This window comes from Vulpes vulpes, chromosome 1, assembly GCF_048418805.1.
Source record: "Vulpes vulpes isolate BD-2025 chromosome 1, VulVul3, whole genome shotgun sequence".
NCBI lineage: Eukaryota > Metazoa > Chordata > Mammalia > Carnivora > Canidae > Vulpes > Vulpes vulpes.
The window spans coordinates 132,185,233-132,210,679 of NC_132780.1; the positions used below are offsets into that span (position 1 = coordinate 132,185,233).

Consider the following 25,447-nt stretch of genomic DNA (forward strand, 5'->3'; position numbering starts at 1 on the left):
GGTGAGCTAGCCCAGGCGGGTGCGGGCGAAGGCCAGACAGCGGGGGTGGGGCTGGGGCGCTGGAAGGCTGTGGGGGAGCAGAGGTGCAGCTGGAGCCGAGCTGGGTGCGGCGGCTTCTGCGGTCTCCATGGCGATGCGGGGGCGGGGTGAGGGGAGAAGGAGGGAGGAGGGAGGCCTCTGCGCATTGATCTTGCTCCAGTCAGATTCAATCCCGAGTGAAAATGGATTTTTTAATGCGTCTATTAGCTGCTTTGAAAACGCAAATTGAGTTCAGGAGAGACGGAGGCCGCCAGCAGAAAACAATTTGGCGTCTGAGGCCCTCAGTGACAGGAACACCCCAGCATGGGTACCCGCAAGGCTGAGCTCAGCCTCGATGGGGGGGAGGTGATACACTGGGGCTTTTCCTCCTCTCCAGTCTCCAGGATTTAGTGGGAGCTGTGACTACCCAGCGCTTCTACAGAATTACCAAATTGTGGCCCTGGAGGAAAGCCAGTTCCAGGGAAGAGCACGACCCAGGAAGGCTTCCTGGATGAGGCAGGATTCTAAGAGGCCTTTGAAGACACACACTCCACCCATCCTGGGGTCAGGTAAAAAAATAATGCCCAGCAACCTTTGGCCCAGCACTCTACAACTTATAAAACGCTCCCTCACTTGCTCTTAGCATAGTCGTCTTAAGGACTGCAGAGGGCGGGTGTGCAAACTCATTTTGAAGTAAGGAAATCTGGGTTGGGGAAGAATGTTGTTGCCAAGATCACTCAGGTAGAGCCAAAATTAGACTTCCCCATCGCTGTTTTGTGAGCCTGGCCTCTCTGCGTGCCAAAGGAGCTGCAGGAGCTGGTGTGGGGCAACAGGCATGGAGAGCAGGGGTCCTGATTGGCGGCGCTGCTGGCTGGCAGCAGGGCTGGCATCTCAATCCCCTTTCTAGAGAGGTTTAGGAGGGGGCTGGAGGAAGCAGGATGTCGTGGGGAGAGATGGAGGTGCCGGTCAGATACACAATTACTTCTCTCCATTGTCATTTGCTGTGTAGGGAGACTTCTTTGCATATGCAAATGAGTTCATCCTCCTACAATTACACAGTAATCGGAAGCAAATTACCTTCTTGCTGTTTACTTTTAGCGTCCTTAATTAATCTGGTTATTAGACGATTAATGAAGCTTGTTTGGTGAGAAATTCATAGCAAGAAGAGAGAGTGTGTGTGTGTGTGTGTGTGAAGGGGTGGGTGACACTGCATTTATCCAGAAATAGAGGCGGTCCCTGGGCTTCCCCTCAACCTTCTGAGCCTCTCTACTGACCTCTCTCCTTTCCTGCACACACCCTGGGCCCACCTCTCCCCAGTCCTGCCATGCTCATGTTTCCTTCACCATACCTATGTGGATTGGAGAGATGACCCCAGGATCCTCCAGAGTCCCTTGAGGGCATGGGTCCCAAATAGGCCTGGAGGCAAGGCAGTGAATTCCCAGAGCCACTCCAGATCCCCTTAACTCACACTCCTTGTATTCACTGCCACCCCTGGGCTGTGCCCAGGCAGTGTTCCCAAGGTGGCCCTCTCTCCTCTCAAGGTACAAGCAACCTCCTGCAGCCTGTGAGCCAGGTTCTGCCCAGGTATTACTTAGTGTGCCCCAAACACCCACATACTAGGCTGTGCAACCACCAGGCCCTGGCTAAGGGGATACTAGGATTATATTTCTTTTTTTTTTTTTAAGATTTTATTTATTTATTCATGAGAGACACAGAGAGAGGGGCAGGGGCAGAGGGAGAAGCAGGCTCCATGCAGGGAGCCTGACGTGGGACTCCATCCCAGGACTCCAGGATCAGGCCCTGGACTGAAGGCAGAAGCTTAACCGCTGAGCCACCCAGGCTGCCCCTATTTCTTTTAATATTTGAACCATAAGGCCCTACCCACTCATGCTGGCAGCAGTTGGGCATTCCTCCCAAGGTATCCTTCCCTTGGTAGTCTTTGGGCATCCCAAGGCCAAGTGTTCATGTCCCATAATTCTATCCTGGACCCTTTGTGATCTGACTGTTCCTATCTGGCTACTTTTAAGGTCTTCTCTTCCCTTTGGAGTTCTGCACTTTTTTTTTTTTTTTTAAGATTTTTATTTATTTTTTCATGAGAGACAGAGAGAGAGAGAGAGAGAGAGAGATACAGAGAGGCAGAGACACAGGCAGAGGGAGAAGCAGGCTCCATGCAGGGATCCCGAGGTGGGACTCAATCCCGGGTCTCCAGGATCATGCCCCGGACCAAAGGTGGCACTAAACCACTGAGCCACCAGGGCTGGCCTAGTTCTGCACTTTCACATGATGTTTCTAGGTCTGGGTTTCTCCTTTTCGATCTGCTTGAATTCATGCTTCATTCCCAGCTTTTGTCTTTTTTTTTCTTTCATTTTTGGAAAATTCCTAATCAATATATTGTTAAATATCACCTCCCCAGTTCTCCCAATTGTTGCTGCAAGAATGCCTAGATGACATTTGTTAAATTTCCCATTCTATATCCCATGTCTTTTTCCCACTTGTTCATATTGTTCTTTGTGTGCCCCATAATAGCTAACAATTTCTTTATGTCTATTTTCCAGTTCACTAACTATATCTTCAACAGTATCTAATCTGTTGTTTAACCTGTCCATTGAATTTTAACTTTCAACATTATCACTTTCATTTCTGAGTCTTTGTTCATTTTCATGTTTGCCTGATTTTCCTGGAGGCATCTTTATTTCTCTAAACATTTTAAACAATTTTTAAAAATATTTTTTAAAATATTTTTTTAATATTCACCCTAATCACCCCAGTCACCCCAATATCTTAAGCCTTGAAGGCTAATTCTATCATTTGTTGTTTTCCACTGACTCACGTATGATTATTTCCTCATGTGCTTTGTAATTCTGTATTGTAAGGTCAAGTTTGGTTGAGTACTATCCATGGGAATCCTGTACAGCAGGAGTCAAGGGTATGTCCTTCTCAGGAGAATTTGCTTTTGCTTCTGCCAAATGCCCCAGGTACTACCAGCATCCTTCGGCTTAAATTCATCATTTGGAGTTTCCTAGAACACATGGGTAATGCAAATGCTTACCCTAAACCTTTGTGTGGGTAGGCATGTAGTTACAAATGGAAAAGCTTTTTTTAATTCCTGAAGCATGTGCTGAAATAGACAATTATCATTTCTCTTTGCCACTGGATGGATATTTTCCCTCTCTATCCTTTCACCCAAAGTGCAGCCTTTAGAAGCCCTGGCTTTTGGCAGAGGTCTCAATTACAACTTCCCACCATGAGTGCCCACAGACTGTTTCTTTCTTCCTCTAGACCTTTATTTCTGGACCTGGAAAACTTTGTTCCACAGGAGACATATCTGGTTGTCTCAGCTGGAGGAGGGAGTTGCTATTGGTATCTCCTGGGTAGAGGCCAAGATTTCTGCCAAACATTCTACAATGCACAGGACAGGCCTCACCCCAACAAAAAACAATCCAGCCCAAAATATCAATGGTGTTACTACTGAGAAACTCTGATATAGGTCATGGAGATGTATGTGCAAATAACCTGAGGTCTCCTTGCAGCTTTGGAGCTCCCTAACACCCAGGCTTCCAGCATCCTCTTTATGTTTGACATTCTAAAGGTTTTCCTTTCATTCATTCATTTGAAAGAATAGTTGTCGTTTTAGGGAGCACTTCTGGGTGTTCTGTAAACTACTTGTCACTCCTGCCTCATTCCATCTATCCACCTCTCTAACATTTGCTGCTCTGGCTCACCTCTCATTGTCTGGTAACCACCTTCTCTATTTCTCCCCCTCTCCCTGTACCTGTGTGCACCTGGAAGCCCCAAGAATGTTACTGAAGGCTTGGGAGACCATCAAGAGAGTCCTGAGAGGGTGTGACATGCCCACCAGCCCCAGTGACTCTTGGGGCTCAAGCCCCTAAATCCTACCCTCATGGCCCCTGCCTGATTCCATAATGCTGAGGCCTGATCCCCCAGACTTCCAGGTCTCTTCACCCCCCCTTACCCACAGAGAGTGCCCTTTCTTCCTCCCAGGCCAAGGCCCAAGCAGTTCCCATAGCAGGAATATTCATCTTGTCCTTGGAGTCTGTATTGGTCTTGTCCACTCTGGTGCCTGGTGCCTGGTGCCTGGCCCACAAAAGGCACTCAGTATGGACCTGTCAAATGGATGAATGAATGAATGAATGAGTGAGTGAATGAATGAATGAATGAATGGGGCCTAGTTTCTGGCCCAGGCAAGGTAGTCATAGTAACTGAGCATAGATTTCCCCTAGTCTGGATTATTCAATTTCTACATGACACTGTTGGGAAAGCCACAGTTTAGCTGAGTTCCCCAAACACACATTTAGGGAAAATGGTTCTCTAATGCTTTAGGGCACAACCAGGCTAGAAATGCTCCCAATTTACACAACTTAGCACACTTAACCTGATAAACTGCCACATCTGCACTCCAATTTGTGGTGACTTTATAGTTTCCTTCGAGAACAAATAGAGGTGGGCTCTGGCTTGTTTGTAACCACAGGGCCCAGCCTGGGATGAGGAGAAAGTAAATGAAGCCAGTTCCAAAGCCATTAGTTCACCACCTCCAAAAACCCAAACTGCACACAATGGCCTCTTCCTGGATGAAACAAAACAAGGTCTCTGTTGCCCTAGCAGTCCTTGGAATTCCAAGGTCATTCACGCCATTCATTCATTCAACAAATGAATAGAACATCTTCCGTGTGGGGGGTACTCTTTCTGGCATTCAAAGTTTCATAGAAAACAGTGTAGAGTCCCTGCCCACTCAGTGCTTTTGTCCGCCTCCCTGCCCCCAAGGGGAGAGACACAATCAGTGTACTGTGTGATGCCAGAGAGTGATGGTGTCTGTGAGGGAAAATGAAGTGGGGTGTCGAGGAGCGATGGGTGTGCTGTTGAGGGGCAATCTGGAAACACTTCTCTGTGAAGACAACTTAGTTGAGGGGAGCTCACCAGCATTAGGGAGAAGGTTCCATGGTGAAAGAGCAGTACTTAAAGCTGGATACTGAGACATCCTGAGCTAGCCAACAGGATTTGCTGACACACCGGATGAAGGGTAGGGATTAGGGGTCAAGGTTGAAGCCAAGGCTTCTTCTGACCACGAGGATGGTGGGGTCTTCTATTGAGAGGGCAGAGGAGGAAGGGGCAGGTTGACAGATGCTCAAAAGTCTGGATCTGCACACGCCGAGGTGGAGGTACTTGGTAATGGGGTTCAAGACATACTACCCCAAAATATGGCATATTGAATATTTTAAATTGAATCCCTTTGAGAAAACCGCTTTCTTCCCTGAAAGAGATCATAAAACTCTCATGTGAGAGGCACTTTCCCACCTGGAGGAAAGGAGCTTCCTTATCCCTGAAGACAAAGCAATGACAAGAAGAATCTTGTTACGTTCCCACAGTTTGCTATACTTCCCTCGCACTTTCTAACCCATCACATTTCTATAGGACTGCCCACTCTTCATCAAACCTAGCATAAAAATACTCCGGTCTGTCTCTCTGGGTCTTCATTTTTTATGAAGCCTCCTGTATCATGTAAGACTTACAGTAAATAAACGTGTATGCTTTTCTCCTGTTAATATGTCTTTGTTTTTATTTTCAGGCCCAGCCAGAGATCCTAAGAGGGCAGAGGGAAACTCTTCCCTTCTCTACACTGGCAGAGCTGAGGAGTGCCACAGGGGGCTACATGGGTCAAGCTCAGGTGCAAGAACAGGGATAAAGATGTGCATCTGGGAGTCAAAGCCGCAGGACTGGGGGATTGGACATTGGAGAAGCAAAGGAGGATGTGGTGGCCTGAGAGCACTGAAACATTTCAGAAGTCATTAAATGTACACATCAGGCCCATCCTGCTTCAAGCTTTCCAGAGGCCTTCTGGCTGCAATCTACCAAGTCCTGGGCCTCTCTGTCCTCACTTCCTTCATCACTGCCCCCAAATCACTCTGCACCAGACTCAGCCTCCTTGCCAGACCCCTTCCCACCCCAGTGCCTTTGCACACGTTGTTCCTTTTGCCTAAAAATTTCTTCCCCTGCACTCGTTCCCTGACTTCCTTTTTCTTGGAGTCTCCTCTCAAAGGCAGCCTCCTCAGAGAGGACTTCCCTGACTCTCCATGCTAATATAGACAGACAGACAGACACACACACACGCACACACACACGCACACACATGCACCATTATTCTCTTTCATAGGACCCTGTTCTTTGCTTTCAGAGTACTTATTACAAACTGTAATTATTTCTATATGAGTGTGATGATTTGAACAATGTCTGCTCCTCTTCCTCTTCTTGATCATAAACTCCATGAGACAAGGAACATTACCTGTCTTTCACCATTGTGTACAGTGAAATACACATTGAATGATAAATGGCTAAGGAGCAAAAACAAGCCCTGGTTGATCATTGCACTACATTCTCAATATCATACCAGACCTCTTACATAACTGACTGTGGCAGACGTCATCACTGCTAACCAACTCATCTAGTCCTCTTCTCCTTCTGGGCACACAGGATTACAAATCCTCATCTCCTTGGAGTTACATGGGGTTATGGAACCTGCTCTGGCCAATGCAATATGAGCAGAAAGGAATGTGTCACTTTCAGGTGGAAGCATTTAAGAGCTGTTATGCAAGTTCTGCATGTGCTCTTCTCCTGCCAAGAAACCCTTGTGTGGAGATGATAAGGGAGCCTCCATCATCTGTGGTCCCTGAGTAACTATGACAGGAGCACGGTCCTCTCCCCCCTTCCTGCAAGCAAGGTACAAAATCTTTGTGGTTTTAAGCCCCTGAGAATTTGGAGCCATTTGTTACACAGCATAACCTAGCCCACCTGACTAATACAGTGAGCTCACTGAATTCTCCTGACAGCCCTGTGATGTGCTTCCCACACCCACTTCTCAGAATCACTCAACCACCACATATTGAGTCCCCACTAAAAGCGGACATTGGCCACACAAAAAGAAATAAGGCATGGCCAGCCCCTGAGAAGCTTGTGGTCTTGGTTACAGAAATGGTCAAGAAAACTCAAGAAAGAGGAATGGAATGGAGGCACAGTAGGACTTGTCCCAGAGGAAGAAATACTAAGGTAGAATCTTGACCTGATGGTGCCCTTGTCCAAGCGAGTACAGGTGGAGGTGGTAGAAGGAATGGCATCCCTGGTACAGGGACCAACATAGGCAAAGGTGAAGACAAAGGTAAAAAAGTTAAACCAGCATGATGGAGAATCAGTGGAATATAGGTGCCTTAGTTCAAGGACATGCCAAGCTGCTGTTAGAGAGACTGCAAAATATAATGGCTTGAAGACAGAAGCTGAGTTCTTCCACACAAACAGTCCAGAGCTGGGTGCTCCTAGGCTTAAACTTGGCTCCAATCTCTGAGTTCAAGGCAGCTGCTCCAGCTCCTGCCATCACATCTATATCCCAGCCAGAGGGAAGGGGAAAGCATTAAGTGGGGTGCATACCCACTCCTCATAGAGATATAACCAAGAAACACAAGTTACCACTCTTCCCTTCTAGCAACTCCACCGCCCAGTTATCCAAGCCAACGTCAGCCCCACTTTTTCCCCTAAGCTACCCTCTGCAACCAACCAAGTCTCTCCTCCCCAGATCCTCACTTTTCTCCAGGTCCTCACCTCTCCAGAGGTGCAAAGCAGTGGCTGCCTCACAGGTCTCCCAGTCTCCAGGCCAGGCCCTTCCAAACCATCATCCATATAATGTCCATCCCACTTTGTAGTTCTGGCCAAATCACTCCCTGCAGGCCACTTGGCAGATCCTCCGAGGCCCTCCTCCCCTCACCCTTGCCCACCTCTCCAGATTCACTTCTCTCCTCTGGACTGCTCATCTCCATCTTCCTGATGCCCCTACTTGGCTCCTCCTCCCAAATATCATGTTATTTATCACCTCTGTCTCTTTGCTCATCCCTGAAATAATCTTTCCTGCTTCCAGCTTACAGACCTCTCATCCTCCTGGGACTGGCTCAGGTGCTACTCCTTTAGGAAATAGACTCAAAGATCCTGAGCTTTGGATGCATGGACCTACTTTCCCCCTTAGTTCATAATTATTTCTTCAAGCTAGTTGCTCCCCATCTCTGGTAACTAGCAGCGAACCTGGGCGCATGGCAGCGCTCAGGAAACAACTGAAGGGAGAAATGGATGGTGGGCAGAAGCCAGTGCAGATTGGAGGCTAAGAGCAAGCCCTGAAGCTGCACCATCTAGGTTCAAATCCCAGCTCCACCATCTCCTGGCTGTGTGCACCTGAGCAAGTTATTTTAACCTCTCTTAGCCTCAGTGCCTCCACCTGTAGAGTGACACCAAAACCAGTACTCCCTTTATACAGTCTTTGCAAAGATGAAACAATGGGCGTTGTACTTAGAGTAGTGCCTGGCACTGAGTTAGCCCTTCTTGTTATTATTAGGCCAACATCACTGAGGAACCTCTGATAAAAATGAATATGGAATAGCATGAGCATATCTGCATCTTAGAAAGATAGGAGGACACTTCCACTTCCAACCAAAATGAAGTAGCAGGGACCAGATTTACTTTACTGTCTGAAATAGCAACATAATGCATGAACTACATGGAACCCTGGTTCTTAAATATTGGATATTAAACAACAAATGACAGTGGTCCTTGAGACATGAGAACAACTGAGGTGAGCTCTGCAATTGTCCCCCATATGCCCAGAGATAGTTTCCAGACGCTGGCATGAGGAGAGGGGACCCAGGCAGACCCTGGAGTCTCCTGTGTTTGGGCAGACAGAGAGGCCAAGGTGGGTAGAGTTCACAGGTCAGAGGCCAGGGAGGAGACAGTTACGCAGAGAGAATCCCAAAGAGTCCTCCTTCAAGAGTTCAGCTGAATAGCAATCATGTTCCAGCAGGAAGCACTGCAGCTGTTTAGAGGGAACGATCACTAGGATTATAAATGCCCCACCAGCCAGAGCAGGAAGCTTAGAGGTTTTGCTTCATAGTGGGACAAAACGAGCCCTGACTAAATGCTGTTCTGGCCCTCCCTAACAAAGCTGGAAAGCAAGACCTGAAAGGACTGAATCATTTCCAAGTAACTTAACCATACTCTGTACAAAGCTCAAGCATATTTATATGTATACAAAAATAACCCGCACCCTATGAGATAAAATTCACAATATCTGACATCCAATATGGAGTGCCTGGGTGACTCAGTCGATTAAGCAGCCGACTCTTGATTTTGGCTCAGGCCATCATCTCAGAGTCCTGGGATTGAGCTCTGCATTTGGTAGGAAATCTGCTTAAGGATTCTCTCTTCCTCTCCCTCTGCCCCTCCCCATGCTCATTCTTTCTCTCTCTCTCTCAAATAAATAAATAAATCTTAAAAAAAAAATTATCTGTTACACAAAGAAGGATGAATATGCAGTCCATAATGAGAAGATCAACCAATCAATTGAAAACAACCCAGAAATGCCATGACATTGGTAGACAAGGATATTCAGTATTGTAACTGTATTCCACATGCTCAAGAAGCCAGAGGAAAACAAACACTTAACTGGAAGACATGGAAGATATGAAAAAAAAAAAAACCCACTCAAACCTCTGGAGATGAAAACTACGTACTGAGATGAAAAGTGCACTGAAAACAATTAACAGCAGCTGGACACCCCAAGAAAAAAAGGTTAGTGAACTTGAAGACATAGTAATAAAAATATAGAAAATGAAACACAAGGAGAAAAAAGACCCAAAATGAAAGAATAGAGCATCACTGCATTATTGGACAACTTTGAGGCCTACTGTATGCGTATAGAAGTCCCTGAAGGAGAGACGATAGATGGGAGGACACAAACAGTATTAAAGAAATAATGGCCAAAATCTCCCCAAATATGAAAGCCGCAAAGCCATAGATCCCAGAAGCTCCAGGAAACCCAAACACAAGAAACATGAAGAGATGCCACACCGAGGCACATCATAATCAAATTGCTTAAAACCAGTGATAAAGAAGAAACCTTAAAAGCAGCCAGAGGAAAGAGACATTGTATACAAAAGGACAAAGGTCAGGATGACGGCAGTTCTCCCGGAAGCACCGCCGCCAGAAGGCTGGAGCCCCGGGGGGCGCGCGGGCGGAGGGCTCGAAGTCCAGGGCGGCAGGGCCCGCGGAGCTCAGCACCCACCGGGGTGCAAGGGGTGCAGGCAGGCGCGGGGTTACCGGCCCGGGAGGCTGCGGATCCCCAAGCCGGGAACGTGGGGCAGGGACACACCTAGGAGAGGCTACGGCTTGGGCTTGCACCCGGATGGTTCTGGGTATCCAGCACGGTGCGCAGGCGGTGTGGTGGCTGGGCCGGGGGAGAAATTCGGCGGCTGCCAGATGATACATTAGTCAGAGCAGGAAAAGCCAGAACTTAGAAACAAACCCTGAAATCTCAGCATCTTAACAAAAAAGCTTATTTTCTATTCATGCGAAGTTCACAAGGGGCTGGCAGAGGATACGCTCCGACCACTGATTCAGAGACCCCGGCGCCCTCCACCTCAGAGCCGCCGTCTGAACCCACGAGGACGCGCGGCCACCGGCGAGAGGCCGGTCCGGGACCCCTGCGCCTGCACCCTCGCCTGCACCCCAGCCCGGAAGTGACGGGCGTGGTCGCGCCTCGCGGCTAGCTCATTGGCCAGAACTGTCACGTGGTCTCAGCCCGCCCGCAAGGGACGCTGGGAAATATGGGGGACGAAGGTGGAGTGTTGGGCAAGCGCTGAGGCTGCGCGGTCAGATGCGAGAGACCCCGGACTTTTGAGGAGAGGGGAAGAATGCGTGGAGGTGGCCTGGAGCCCCGGAGGGAGCCCCGGCGTTTGAGGACTGAGAGCGAGCGGGGTCCTGGAGGGTAAGGCAGCCACGGCTCCGCGCAGGCGCCAGGCCCCTCCTGACCTGCTGTGTGTCCACGTGGAGGCCGGAGAGCGTCTTGCGTGGATACTGATAACTGCGTTCCACGGGGTCGGGCGGCCCAGTGGCTGAGTCACGGTGACCCGGCGGAGACCAGAGCCAGGGTCTTCCCTCCCAGCTCCGCTCCCTGCTTTCCCAAGGGCCCCCGCAGAAGGGACAGTGTTTACCAGGGAGAGGTCTGCCACCCCCCCGCCCCCAGAACCGTGCCTCCCTGATTTCCCGGGTTGACCAGGACGGTGGTGAGGAGGGTCTTTCCCGGGTCTCCCAGATCCTGACGAACTTCTTGACCCCTGGGCCTCGGTTTCCTCCACTGCTGCTGTTTGATCTGCAGGCCCGGACACCACACTGTGGCAGAGTGCAGGGCTGGCAGGCTCCCCCGACTTGTCCTGCTCCCTGAGAACCCCCACCACTCTCCACCCTCTTCCCCTGCCCCACCATCTTAACAGAGCCTCCTCTGGTCAGAGACTACCCAGACTGGGAATGCCAAAGGCCCTGATTTGCATACACAAGCTCCTCCCCCACCTCTTGGTGTGTGCATAGTCGCCATAGCAACATGCCCCCAAGACTCTTTTTTGCAGTCACCTCCCCTTACTGTACTGCTGGAATGCTGGCTCCCTACCCAGGCTCCCAGGGCTCAGAGCTCAATCCCTCATTTTACGGATAAAGAAACTGAGGCCCAGAGAGGGAAAGCAAGTTGCCCGAGATTGCACTGTGAGTTAGCAGCAGAGCCTTATGCAGATTCCAGGTCTCCCCATTCCAACTCTAGGATGCCTGTCACCCTGAGCGGGTGGTGGGGGTCCCCTCCCCACCCAGTCACCAGTATGATATATTCAGGCTCACCTCAGGCCTCTGGAAAAGACCTTGGGCAGCTACAATGAAGAAATGATCACTGGACTTTGGGCAGAGACTCAGAGATAGAGCCAAGCACTGGGGATTGTGGAGGTGGGGGCGCAGCTAAGTAGGTCCCTCTGGGTCTCCAGCCCCTCTCTCCACCCCCTAACTCCTTCATTCCACAAATATTATATGCCTGTTATGTGTCAGGTACTGCGCTAGGCCCTGGGGTTCAACTGTGATCACGCTGACCAAAACTCCCTGCCCTGGTGGGCTGACACTCCTGGGGGAGGTTGGAGATGATGAACAAAGTACGTGAACATAATACAATGTTGGGTTAATGTGGGCTCAGAAAGTGGTGAAGGGATCACTTGCTGCTTGAGTTAAGGTAACCTGCATGTTCTTTCACAGCTTACCTGTCCCTTATTCTATGCCTCAGGGCAGCCGGTGTCCTGACACTTGACTCCAAGATGATTGCCAACCAACTGATGTGTTTTGGGCAAACACACCTTGGCCCATGAGTCTGAGACTTTACCAATAGAATTTTCAGTGGCATAGGGGGCAGTTGGGAAGATGTTTGGGGTGAGTGGGCTCCCCGATGTGGGCAACTGCCTTTCCTGTTCCTAGCATGGCCTGTAGATTCACAGTCAGATTTCAGAGGCCCCCAAAAGATTGCTTGCCTGCCACCACTCACCAACATCAAAATACTGACTTTAGCAGAGTTCCTGGTGTGGAAAAACAGCCCTTCACCTCATAGTGAGAAAGAACAGCAAGTCACAAGTGCCCCTGAGAGCAGATTCCAGATACCAGGCTCTGTTAGCAGACCCTTTCCTGGGAGGGAGTTTTATCTCACTTTCTGCAGAAATTTTCAAACATGTAACAGGAGAGTAGTACAAAGCACTCCCAGGTGCCTATGTGCAGCTCAGGAAACATCAACTCCTGGCCACTCTGGTTTTAGCCTGATCCCCTTCCTGCCCACTGGAATGCTCTGAAGCAAACTGGGGCTGCTATTATAAGGAAAGGAGGGGGAGATCAGGAAGGCCCTCCCAACCAAACTGGAAGAGGAGGACCCCAGAAGTGCAATCCAGGCAAGCCAACAAGGAGGCAGTCTTGGTGGGATGCCTGGGTGGCTCAGTGGTTGAGCGTCTGCCTTTGGCTCAGGGCGTGATCCTGGAGTCCCGGGATCGAGTCCCACATCAGGTTCCCTGCATGGAGCCTGCTTCTCCCTCTGCCTATGTCTGTCTCTCATGAATAAATAAATTAAATATTAAAAAAAAAAAAAAGGTGGCAGTCTTGGGCAGGGAGTACCAGGGTGGACCTTGAAGCTGAGGAAACCCAGGGGTAGCTGCATCCAGAACAGGGGCTCCTGGTTCTGCCAATGGGGTAAAGGAGCCTGGCTGCGAGCACCAAGCCCCATTTCCTGCCCCAGTTTCACCTCTTTGTTTTCTTTCCCTCTTCTTCCCCCTCCCTCGCCCCCCCCCCCGCAATAAAAACATAATTATGGGCTTTAAAAAAAAAAAAAGGCAAATTATGGTGACATGCTTTAATTATCTGCCGAGCAATGGTGGGCTGAATTACACAGGCAGGGCCTTGGAGGTTACCTAAAAATAAAGCAAGAAGCCTCATTAAATGCTAATTGCCACTTTTGCCAACTGAAGTGAGATTTGGGCACCATGTGCCATTCAGTGCCAGGCTGTCTGCAGCAAGGTCCAAGGCCTGGGAAGCTCAGAGTGCCAGGGCCAAGCCTGGCTGGGCACCCAGAGCAGTGCAGGGCAGGTACTAGGGGCAGAAAGAAGTTCTCGATGCCAGGGAGAGTGCCCCAATCTCCCCAGGATGTTGAGTGGGGAGATGGAAATCCAGGCTGGGAGGAGGAAGCCTCAGGCCTCAGAGCATCCAAGAGAAAGGGCCCATGGCCGGTCCTCTGCCTAGAGAGGAGCCACAGAGCCTCCTGGAAGTTGAGCATCTTCCTGTGGGCTCCTGACGACTGCTCCTCGGACCTGGAGGCCGAGATGGTGTGGGGGCACCTGGCATGGTGCTAACAGGCCACTTTCTGGTCCCCTTTGTCTCTGCCTCTGGGGCTTGAGAAAGCAGGATAGAAAAGCAGGTTTTGAGACATTGGAACCCCCCCCCATGAGCTGGAAGAGACCCAAGCTGGTATATCACCCCTCAAGTTAATACCCCAGGGAACTAGGAGTTCCATGAAGGTGTGTCCTGTGTGCCCCACTGACTCGGTAGCTTGGTGGCCTCCTGCCCGGGGCTGGTAGCAGCCCAGTCTTGGCTTTGGGCCCCATAAACTCTTTAGTGGGCATTGTTCCCTCTTGGCTGCAGAAACCCCAAAGTCTGGTACCACATCTGTTCCATTCAGTACTGTGTACCTGGGGCCTGGCCTGCAGTAGGTACTTAATACCTGTTGAATGGATGGCTAAACATGAGGTCTGACACGGTGGCCAATTTGTCTAGTTTTTCCAGGACTTTCCTGATTTTAGCACTGAAGGTCTGGCATCCCAGGAACTCTGCTACCCATCCCCAAACCCTAGTCCTTTGATGACCCTAGGCCTGAATGCCACCTCCTCCCACCCCCCAAACACACTTCCACCATACACGTTGGCCTTCTTACACTCAGTTTGAAGTAGTGGTCCTCAACCTTGGGCTTGCATCACAGGGACCTGGAAGGCCTATAAGATAGAGTGCAGACAGCGCCCCCAAAGCTTCCAATTCAGCAGGTCTGGGGCAGGGCCCATAATTTGCTTTTCTAACAAGTTCCCAGAGATGCTGATTCTGATTTAAAGAAAGAGTTCTGGTGTTAGAACAGCTTGAAAGTCACTGATTTACCTGGCCTGCTGCATGGCCCACACCTAGGGAGCTTGTAAAAGGTGTTGTCCCCAGCCCACCCCCAAAGGAGACTGCAGCCCTGGGTAGCCACCACAACTACCTCTGGGTCTCTCCCGGGGAGCCTGAGGAGACCGGATCATCCCTCATACAGAACAAAGGTCTCTGGGGGGCACCAGCCCTCTCTCCAAGGAGCCTGGAGCCCTGCAACCCCACCTCCCCACCCCCAGCTATCTCACTGAAGTATAAAATTCTGAAGGCCCTACTCATCTGTCTACCTCTCCTAGGTGTCCCGCATGAGCCCGGGGGATTAATAGCAGGGCATAGGAAGTAAAGGGGAGCAGCCATGGGTCTTCCCCACCCATGCATCAGAATAGGTCCCACCCAGGCCTCCCAGTGGGATCCCAGCCCTGGCTTCACTGGCCAGGCCTTCTGGGTGATGGGTGGCACCCACCCTCCCACACTGCTATAGCAGGTCTGACTCCCAGAAGTCCTGGGGAGACTGGTCCCTCCCCTCTCCCTACCTCAGACCCATGGAGCCTGCACACCTCTCTCTACCCCCCTGACATAGCCACTTAGGGTTCACACCCCACCCTCGGCTCCCCGCTTAACCCACCCTATTCCCATAATTATGTTACTTTGGGATAGTCAGCATTTCTGGGTGGTGGGAATATGCTGGGGGCCGTTGTCTCTCCCATCAGACTGGAAGCTCCGTGAGGGAGAGGCTGTGTTTCTCCCCTTAGGGCAGTCCTTGAAGGTGGGGCTGTGTCTGCTCCATCTGACTGGCACCCCCTTGAGGGCAGGGCCTGTGTGCTTCCTTCCCTCTCTTCCTACCCCTTTCTTATAGTCCCAGGCAGGCTGGATGAGGCCAAGGCTCAGGAATGCCTCTCCCAGCTCTAGGTGCTGAGGGGAGCAGAGGAAGCAGCACCCTCCCTGGAAAGAGGGTGATTCTCCCTGCCGGAGCCTAGAATAGGGGCTCCACGGATGTGGGGAGGGCCCCTAGGAAAGTCCTGGGCTGAGCAGCAAACCCTGCGCCTAGCTTTGGGCCTCAGCAGGGCAATCACCTTGAGGGGAAACAGACCAGAGGGGGGACAAGGTGCCCAGGCTGAGGATGCCACACTCCCCTTCTCCATCAGAGCCACCCCCCAGGGCGCACACGTGCTGCCCTGGGAGCTCCTGGCAAACACCCCTGGTCTGACAACCTAGTTTTGCCTGACTGGGCTGGAGCACCGGCTACAATATATTCTGGGGTGTAGTCTTAGGAACCGTCCTGCGAAAGCAAGACCAACAGTGAGAAACAGGCTCTTCCCCCCTCCTTCCCTTACAAATACTGACTGAGCGGAACGCAGCTGCTCTACACACACACACAGTCTCACAGACCCTCCAGGGGAACAGATTTCCTGAGCAGAGGTGCGTGCGACACCCATCCTCCCCCAGGAGTACGATGGGCTCAGCCAGGGGCACTACCAGAGGCACAATCCAGTGCACCAGCCTCACCTCTACACACTCCCCCACACCCAGTCCCAGCCTGGCTCCCACCCGGGGCGGGGGGGGGGGGGGGGGGTGTTCCCCCCCAACACACACACACCCGCACTTCAGTCAGCTGGCCTAGGAGGTGGGCAGGGTTGAGGGGCTGGGGGTGGGGGCGCCAGGAAGGGGCGGGCCAGGAAGCCTGGGCTTCAGCTGCTGCCTGTGGCCTCATTGTGTCACCGGCTCTGTAATTTACCCCTGGCAGGGCCCAGCCCCTCCACTGCTTCCCCTTCCCCACCTCCCAACCTGCCAAGGACGCCAGCTGCTGTGAATGCGCACTGGCACACTTGCCGCCGGCCAGTGACAGCCATCCTCACGATGTGGGTGCAGTGTGGACAAGCCCCCCTCCGTTGGGCCTAAACAGACATTCACGCTACACAGACAAGCACACCTATGGAGGTGCCAGGAGCAGACATGCAGCCAAAATAGACACCCACACCTGTGTCACACCCCTGGCTCACATGGACACACGCCACACTCCAGGCTTCAGGACAGACACACATTGTCTCAGCACCTGTAACCTGGGGACAGGACAGGCAGCAGGGGAGGGCTGTGGGTGCTGGGAGCCCTGGAAGCCAATTCCTCAAGAGGAGAGGCTCAGGTTAGAGGCTGGGGGTCCAAGTCCCGTTGTGAAGAGTGAGAGTCAGGGGAGAGGCAGGGCAGAAATGGTACCTTCCTCAAGGGCTGCAGGGCAGGGGACAGGAATAGAACACCCCCTTACTTAGGGAACCACCAGGGGCAGATTTCTGGAATCTGTTGCAAAGCCCTGGTCCCTCCCTGCCCGGGGCCTCTCCATGCTCCCACTCCCTGCCAGCCCCAGAGGCAGCCTCTACCATCCCAAAGCCCTAGGTCTCCATCACCCACTTTCTCCTTGCCTCCAATTCCAGGCTCTCCTGCTGAAGGTTGAGACAGGGGTCCCCCTGCAGCACCCCCAGTGGATGTGGAGCCAGGGTGCAAAACCATGTGTTTATTTTTATTAGAAATGTTCTTGGTATAAAAACAATCATGCGCTACACATTGTCATCAATAACCATCACCAGACACCCAGGCACTGAACTCCATGTCATCAGCAGGAGGGGCAGGCGGGCAGGCGGGCAGGACTCACGGCAGACAGGCGAGGGCAGGCGGGCAGGCTGCGGGCCACAGGGACATACACAAAGGCCACCGGGAGGACGCGGCACTTCGCAACACACTCGAGATTTTTGTTTTGGCTTTTTTGTGTTTTTAAATTTTTTTCCTTTTTTTTCTCTTTCGCCACAAGTAAGAGTTGGTGAATTGGAAGACAGTGGCAGGGGAGAGAGCAAAGGCTGGATGTAATGAAGGCGAGGAGGGGGCCGAGGACAGGAAAGAAAAATGCACGAGAGACCCAGGTAGAGCACAAGAGAAAAAACTGGAGAGGCCTGGAGACGGAGGATGCACAAGGGAGACGGGGCAGAGGCAGAAAGGAAAGAAGATAGGGAAAAGCAGAGCACACAAACAGGTGGAGACACAGAGAGGAAAGGCAGTGATAAAGACAGGGATGGAGACAGACTGGGACGGTCACCAGTGGAACAGGCAGAGACAAAGGGAGGGTGAGAAAACCAGCACTGGGGCCCACTCAGTCGGAGCCCCTGTGATCTGGGGCTGGGCGGGGCCGTGGTCCAAGATGCAGGCTCTTGGGGTGGCCTGAAGCTGCCCTGGCCCCTTGTCCTCCTCCTGTCACCTGACCAGCTTGCCCAGGCTGCCCAGCAGTGACCGCTGGGGGCTCTGCTGTCCTCAGCACCAAGCCACGTCCGTGGGCGCTCACGGGCAGGCAAGACATCAGCTGGGCCCCTGGGAGTGGCCCTGGCCCGACGTGTCAGCCACAAGGGTCGCGGGTCCTCCTCCTCTTGTTCGGCTCTGGCGGCCTAGCTAGATTGCATGGTTGGTGTAGGTGACGTAGGTCTGTTTGGTGGCCAGTGCTGGAAGGAGAGAGACCAGGGGTACCCAGGTATCAGGGGCTGGCTTCTTCAAACACCCCCTTCCACACGGGCACTGCCCTGCCCATGGCATCAAGTCCAGATCCCAAAAGCAAGCAGTTCACAGCCCCTCAAACTGCATGGTGGCCCCCCACCCATCCCATTGCTTCCCCCTGCTGCCCTCCTCCCACCCTGGGTCCCCACCCCCAGCACCAAGTTCCCCCATCCCTGGACTCACCCAGTCTCTGAACATCCTTCCCACCTCCACACCTTTGCTGGGGCTTTAGTTGAAACATCCCCCCTTTGAGGATTCCCTCTCAACCCCGCTGCAATGGTTGGGTCCCCCAAAACCCAACCCCCAGTGAAGCCCCAGCCACCTCCCAACTCCACCACACTCGAGGAGAATCATTTTTATTTGATATATATAGCCTTAAGGTATTATCAACAGAAGTTTTTCAGGTCAACAGCACACATTCTGGAAGAGCACATGCGAAGAACAGACATGATACGTGGCCTGGCAGCCTAGGGGAAGGGAGTGGCCAGCTGGGACAGAGGGAATGAATGATGGAACCAGAGTGGCGGGCCTTGCGAGGCTAGACACCAACTAGCTGACCAGCCGGGCCCTCTGACTAACTCAGCCTCCACCCCTCACTCAGGAAAGCGGAAGGCCTCCAGGTTCCATCAGGCCTCAGTGTGGCCACCCTTCCCATTTCTGAGTGCCCCTGTCTCCCCCCAGCCTTGAGTCTCCCCTCTCTGCAGCCATCGGCTCTGGCCCTCACTCAGCCACCACTGGGACCAGGGCTGCATGTCTGGGTACCCCTTGTTTCCCGGCCCCTGCCCCCTGGGGCCCTCCTCCTCCCACCCCCACAACTGGGTGACAATGTCAACTCTTCTGGGAAGCACGAGTCTCCTCTACCTCCATATGGCTGGGGCTCAGGCCTCACAGCAGCTTACTGACAAGGCCAGGTAAGTGCCACCCTCCTGTGACAAATGAGGCACTGAGAGGCCAGAGGGGTGAGGACCCTGGCCAGGTCCTTGGTTTTGTCCTGTCCACACCCAGAGTTTCCCTGCATGGCCCAGGACAGCTCAGTGGAGAGTGATGTGGGTCAGGATTGCTGCCTGGGGTGGAAGCTGGGAGCTGAGTGCCGGTGTGCAGAGGAGGCTGGGTGGGAGACACAGTCCTGGCGCAAAACTGCCCTGACACTCCATCAAGGGCCTGTCTGCTCAGAAAAGGAGTGCATCCACCAGGCTTGGCCAGGGACACCAAGGGGAACGGTAGGGCAGGCTCCGGTCCCCTTTACCCCATTTTTGCTGGACGCAGGACAGCAGTTAAGGCTGCATTTCCCACACTCCCCACTTGATGACATTCCTGCTAATGGCATGTGAGTGAAAGGGCTGTGTGCAACTAGCATGTCATTTGATAAAAACAACCTGTTTCTCCTATACTTCCTCTCTTCTGCCTTCTGTGAGCAGAACAGACACAGCGTGACCAGCCTCAGCACAACCCCCTGGGAGCTGATGGAGCAAGATGAAGAAACCCGGTTCCTGATCCTGCTCACCCACTGCACCAGTGTAGCTGGAAGCCCACCAACATAGGCAGGGTGCTGGGCCCAACTCCCAGAGTGCCCATCATGTGTGGCCAGAAGCAAACTTGTCAGGGTGGGGTGAGCAGAGGGGTACAACGTAGGGCCAATGGGGCAGCATAGGGGTGGCATGGAGTCCAGGTGCACTAAAGGAAGAACTTTCTCCTGCGTGGAGAGGGTGGCCCTGTGTGGTGGCTCAGTTCCCTACTTGAAATATTCAAGCAGAACATGAACAATCACTTGGCTGGGCAGCAGCCAGGAAGTTGCGAGTCTGCGGTGCCACCCGGATAGGTACAATGGGAGGAGACAGGCGCCGCGACTTCAGAAGAGGGTAAGAGCCCAGCACCTCACAGTGTGCCAAGACGTGCCCCCTTCGTTTCTAATATGACCCATGTGCCTCCAGGGTGCCAGCTGACCGGGAGGGAAGAAGGACCATGGACAGGGCCGTTTTTGAGAGGGGAGCACCCAGAAGGGGACTGGGCTGGCACACTTGGGCACAGGAGCCAGGCCACGAGGGTAGAGGTGCTGAAAGGGAGGCGGGAGAGTGCACAGATCAGCACTCTGGGGACAGAAGCCTCTAGCTCCCTCCGTGACCTCTGGCAGCTCCTGCCCTGCCAGGCCTCAGTTTCCCCACCCATGACATGAGAGCACCCTTTTTGCCCAGAGTTCTTTCCCCAAGGGGCTCCCCACAGCCCCACATCTCCACCCTGCTCTCTCCAGCACGGTCAGAAAAAGAGCCGGCTCTGTGAATCACGAGCTGCAGGCCAGGCCGGTGAGAATCAGTTCCCCAGGGCTCCATCACCCCCTGGGTGAACTGATAAAATGGAGTTTCCAAACCTGTAAAGCCGTCAGCAGCTGTGGCTCAGAGGTGAAGGAACGCTGCAGCAGAAGCAGCAAAACCTCCACCAGCTGCAGGGCAACGGGCACCCGAGGGCAGGGGCTTCGAGGCAGGCAGGAGGAGGAGACAAAGTGGTGAGGAGGTGTGGGACACTTGGGCCCTGCTGTCCCTCTAAGACCAGAGCTGTCTCCAACAGAAAATCCAGTCCTTGGGTTCCAGAACCTGGAAGCGCATTCGGCCCTCAGCTACAAGCCAGGGGCCCCAGAGTCCTTCAGCGGAGCTTCGGTCTCACCATCTGGAAAATGGGAGCAGTGAGTCTGCCCAGGCCCCCCGGGAGCTAACTGTGAGCCTCCAAAGGAAGCACTCTGGCCGGGAGTCAGGAGACTTCGGGTCCAGGCCTGCCTTCCCCAGTATAGGGGATCTCAGCACCTGCCAGGTGGCCCTTGCAATGAATTGAACCTCTCACAGCCTTGATTCCCTCATCTGTAAAATGGGGTCATAAACCTGGCTGGCTCTCAGCCACAGGGTGGACGGAGTTACTCTTCAAAGCTTGTGAAGTGGTGGGCAGAGGGGCAGGGCTGAAGTCACAGCAATGAGGACAGGGTGGGGAGAGCAACACTTCAGGGGCTTCCCCAGCCTGGAGGCTGTACGAGCCAAGAGCCCCGACCCACCCCTTGCCGGTGACAGGCCCCTGCTGGTCTGCAGTCCCTGCCGCCTCAGATAACAATTAGCCGGGTGGCAGCAAGCACAAGCGGACAGCCCCCATTTGTTGCCCTGTGTCTTTGTGCCCCCATCAGCCCACAATCGGGCCCGTGAATTATTTATTCTGTTGTTTGTTTAAAGATACATGGCCTGCCGGTGACAAGAGTGAAAAATGTCCCTGCTCCACAGGAGTGACATCTCCCCACTCTTCCTGCTTAAACCCCCCCAGTCTGGCATCCCCAGAATTAATCACCTGGCTCCCACCCAGCACCTCCACAGCCCCTGTTGTCGCCAAGCTAAGGGACGGGGGATGAATGAACCTGGCCTCTGGTTCCCACTGCAGGGTGGAAGGAGCAAACAGCTCTCATCCTTCCCTTGCAGGAAGTAGGGCCTGGAAGACTGCATCTCCCTTCGCTGTGCCTCCACTGCCCTCCTTGTCTGGTTAGGGGCGGGTGGAGTGGGAAGGGGCGTAATCCTACCCTGTACCCATGTGTCCATGAGGTGCCATCAGAGCTGCCAGGGAAGGACCTGCCCTCTGGTTTCCCCTGGCCAGTGACAGCACCATAAGTGTCACCCTTTGGGGTTAGGGCATTATGTCCAGTGAGACTCCCCACCATAGCCCCCAGAAGGCTAATGCCCCACTCTGATGGGCCCTGGAGCAGAGCTCATTTGACAGACCCACTGCCGCACCAGCAGAGTAAGGCATGACGGATGAATCCAGGAAGGATAAAGCTCCGTGGGAAAGAGGAAAACAGCAGTCAGGAGTGTGGGGTGGGGAGCAGTGAGGGATCCCTGCTTAGGACAGAAGGGTCTGCTTAGGGGCTGCATTTGGGGTCTCTGCAGATCTAGACACAAAAGGCCAGAAGAGGGGAGTCCTGGGAGGACCATGCCCCTTCCCATCTCAGAGTGCAAGGCCCAGGGGGCACCTGAAGGGAGTCCCAGGGCTGTAGGTTCCCAAGAAGCTGGTGGTCCGGGAGGAGGAGCAGGATTGAAGAGAACCAGAGGTCCTCTGGTAGAAGATGGGACAGGGAAAAACACCTTGTCATCAGGATGTCAAAGAAGGGGGCATGTCAAAGCCATGTATCCTACTCCACACAGAGCATGGGACCCCAGAGATAGGGAGGCCATGTGAAGTCAGGGTCAAAGGAAAGACAGTGTGCGGCCAGCCAGCCAACCACCGCCTTGCTGTGTGACCTCAGGAATGTCACTCATCCTCTCTGGGCCTCTGCCAGGGATCAAACCTCTAGCCCTACCCTGACCTCACAGGACAGCTGTGAAGATCACTCAACAAGGAGAGGCTTTGGGAGTGAAAAATTGTGTGTGGATGTAGGAAGGGACTTTCCTTCTTTCCACAGATGGCAGTCTCTCAACACGTGGGGGCCGTGCTAAGAAAGGAAGAGAAGATGCTTCCCTGGAGCCACAAGGCGGGGGAGCCCATGAGAGGTGCTGCCTCAGCCAACACACACCAGGGAGGCCTGTTCTCCTGACCTCCTGGCAGGTGACAGTGGGCCTCCTCTCTGGAGCCTGTGTTCCAGACCCTCCTGTAGTCTAGCCCATGTCCTCCTGCTGCCATCAACAATGTCCATTTCTGGCCTTCTCCCCAGGACAAGACGGAAGAAGCTGAGTGCTAACTCCCAGGTCCCGCTGATGGAAAGTCTGGGGCGAGGGGGTCTTCTCCTCCCTCCCCACCAATAAGAGCCCCCAGGACTTTCAGAGAGCCAAGGAGGCAGGAGAAGCTGCCACTCAAACTATCTGGACACTTGGAGGATGTCCAGGGAGGGAGCCATGGTCTCAGTGGGGCGGGGATGACCACAGCCACCCCTCCATCTCTCCCCCCACCAGAGCAGCTGGAAGTGAGGCCCATGGAGGTCCACCCTACAGGCAGGAGATCCCATGGCTCACCCCAGGGCAGAGGACTCCAACTCTTTGGAGGCGGTAGGGATACCACTGTGGCAGTCAAGTCCAGCCCCGCCACCTGCTGGCTGTACAACCCAGGTGAGTCCCTAACTTTGCTGAGCCTCCCTTTCCTCATCTGTGTTACACAGAGGATAAAAAATAACCTGCCTTCCAAGGTCGCTGTGAAGATGAACACTGGTACGTGGTAGTGTGGGACACAGTCAGGGTTCAAGAGACAGTCGCCATTATTACTGGTGCCCCCGAGGTCTGATCTGTCCTTCACACACCCTGCCCCTCTCTTTCTATCTCTTCTCCTCACACAGGAGAGGCTTCAGGGGGACCAGAGACGCTGGCAAAGATGGTAGTCTTGCTCCCTCCCATGCACATCCCTGCCCAGGCCTGGACCTTAGTTAGGCCTGCCCCTCAGATGCCGAGGACCCCCTCAAAGCATGACCCTCTACTACGGAGGTCTCCTTGGACAATCCCTTCAAACACCCTGCCACCTGAGAACTGAGGTGCCTGAAAGCCCTCCATCCAACCTACTCCTTCCCAGACCCATCCTGGGGACTGGCCTCCTGAGTCCCCATCTCTCAGGGCCCTGGTCAGGGGTGGCCAGGCTGGCACCGGGCCTCCATGCCCAGGAAGCAGAGACCCTCCAGACAACCCCTTTTCCCAGAGGGACTGAAAAGGCACAGGCCCAGATGTGGGTACCAGGGCAGAGAAATCCCAGAGTCCCCTTTTACCCTTCATGAACCAGTTTCCCTTCATGGCCTTGCCCTTGGCGGGCAGAGGTCCCTGGAGGGGTGCAGGGAGGGCTACGTGGGGTGGGACCCTGAGGTTCTCTCCGGGTTACCACGATGGGCAGGGCAGAGGGGCACTAACTTGGTACCTCAAGGTTCTCCTGTAACTCCCACTCACCTGTGGCCTTAGGGCTCTCCCGAGACCCCAGAGGACTAGGCTCAGGAAGGGCATGGCCACGTTCAGGTTGGAGGGGGAGGCTGGCCTTCTCCCAGAAGGAGGCGGGCCTGGGTGAGCCCTGAGGGGAAGGGGGCAGGGCCGGGCGCTCACCTGGCGTCTCGAGGTTCTCGCAGAGCTCAGACTTGGCCTCACCATTGGGCCGGAAGCTGCCCTTCTGCGTGAACTTGTTGGACATGGTGGCGGCGGTGACAACAGCTTTGAGGCTGCGCTTGCGCTTGGGCACATTCTGCTCCGGGTGGAAGAGGATGATGTAGACCTTGGGCATGTAGAGCATCCCCAGGGACACCGAGGCGCTCAGACTCACCGAGACCGTCAGCGTCGTGGTCTGGATGTACAGCTGGAGGCGGGCGGGGGTTGGTGTCAGAGAGGGCTCGGTCTAGGCCTCACCGCCCCCAGAGACAGGCACAGGGGGATGGACCCAGGAGCCCCGCGCTGGGTCCCACAGACTTGGGCAGAAGGGAGTCTGAAGGGAGTCATGGTGGAGCTGGGACTTCAGACCAGAATCTCTGGATTCAAAGCCTGGCCCCACCACTTCCAGCTGTGTGATCCTAGATGAGTCCCACCCTGTGCCTTCGTTTCCTCACCTGTCACCTGGGTGTGATGTTATAGTACTTACCTCATGACAGGACTTGGTAAATGGCGACCGTATGTACAAGGGCCGGCACATGGTAGGTGCCTGGGAATGCCGCTCACTGCTACATGCAGATACTGGGGGTAGCGCCCCTGGAAGGGCCCTCGGGGGATCACAGGGCCAGGAGTGAGATGAGCGTCTGCTGGTGCCCTGGAGTAACTCCCAGTGGCCGTGCCACAGCCCCTCCACCAGGTCCCCATTCAGTGACTGCGCCTCCCACCGCCACCCTGTGCAGAGCCGGCCACTGGCACAGGAGCCACAGCGCCCAACCAGATATGGCGATGGCAGTAGTCAAAGCTCATTTCACGCTCGCGAGCCAGCACTAACGGTGACAGATGTTTAGCAAAATGAAAGTCCATTAATCTGGGTGTCGGATAATCCATTCTTCAATAGTGGGGCCTTCCAGGCAGGGCCTGACAATTCCCACTGCCCCCCCCCCCGCCCCTCCCCGCCTCCTCCCTCCTTCCTAGTTCTCCAAGGCCTCTGCTGTCCCTTCAGCACTCCTCCCCACCAGCCTGTGGGAGGTCAGAGGTGGCCAGGCTGTGGCCCCCAGGTCCGGGCATGGAGAGGGCAGGAAATGCTCAGCTTCCTAAATCTGCTGTTTCTAGGCCTAGGCCCCCTCCCGTGGGGCCTGGCTGAGGTGCCACCTCCTATAGGACACTCTCCCCGACCCGCAGCTCTATCCAACCCTCTATGACCCCCATTCTCATATTCCACCCATCTCCTGCCCTTCTCCAGAAATGCTTCATGACCTGGATCTGAAGGCTATCATTCTGGCTACCCTTTGGGAGAGAGGCTGGAGAAG

The 25,447-nt window shown here is 53.7% G+C and overlaps 1 protein-coding gene and 1 long non-coding RNA gene across 22 annotated transcripts in view; one reads left to right on the forward strand and one right to left on the reverse strand.

Moving 5' to 3' along the window:
- Window positions 1-25,447, reverse strand: part of GRM4 (glutamate metabotropic receptor 4) — a 177,397-nt gene that overhangs the window by 43,742 nt on the left and 108,208 nt on the right. For 16 of the 21 annotated variants that reach the window (XM_072730181.1, XM_072730214.1, XM_072730242.1 and 13 more), the window contains 2 exons: window positions 24,102-24,348; window positions 17,030-18,017 (listed from right to left, as the gene is read on the reverse strand). The exons of 1 other annotated variant lie outside the window; for it this stretch is intronic. In XM_072730181.1, the coding sequence (XP_072586282.1) occupies window positions 17,968-18,017; window positions 24,102-24,348 (297 nt within the window). In that variant the 3' untranslated portion in view covers window positions 17,030-17,967. Of the gene's footprint in view, window positions 1-17,029; window positions 18,018-18,409; window positions 20,731-24,101; window positions 24,349-24,608; window positions 24,746-25,447 lie in introns of those variants that run through there. 4 more of the 21 variants (XM_072730303.1, XM_072730295.1, XM_025990758.2 and 1 more) reach the window with 2 other exon arrangements.
- On the forward strand, window positions 323-6,382 carry LOC140594721 (uncharacterized). Its single transcript, XR_011995901.1, has 2 exons — window positions 323-587; window positions 5,603-6,382. It is a non-coding gene; the product is annotated as an uncharacterized lncRNA (long non-coding RNA).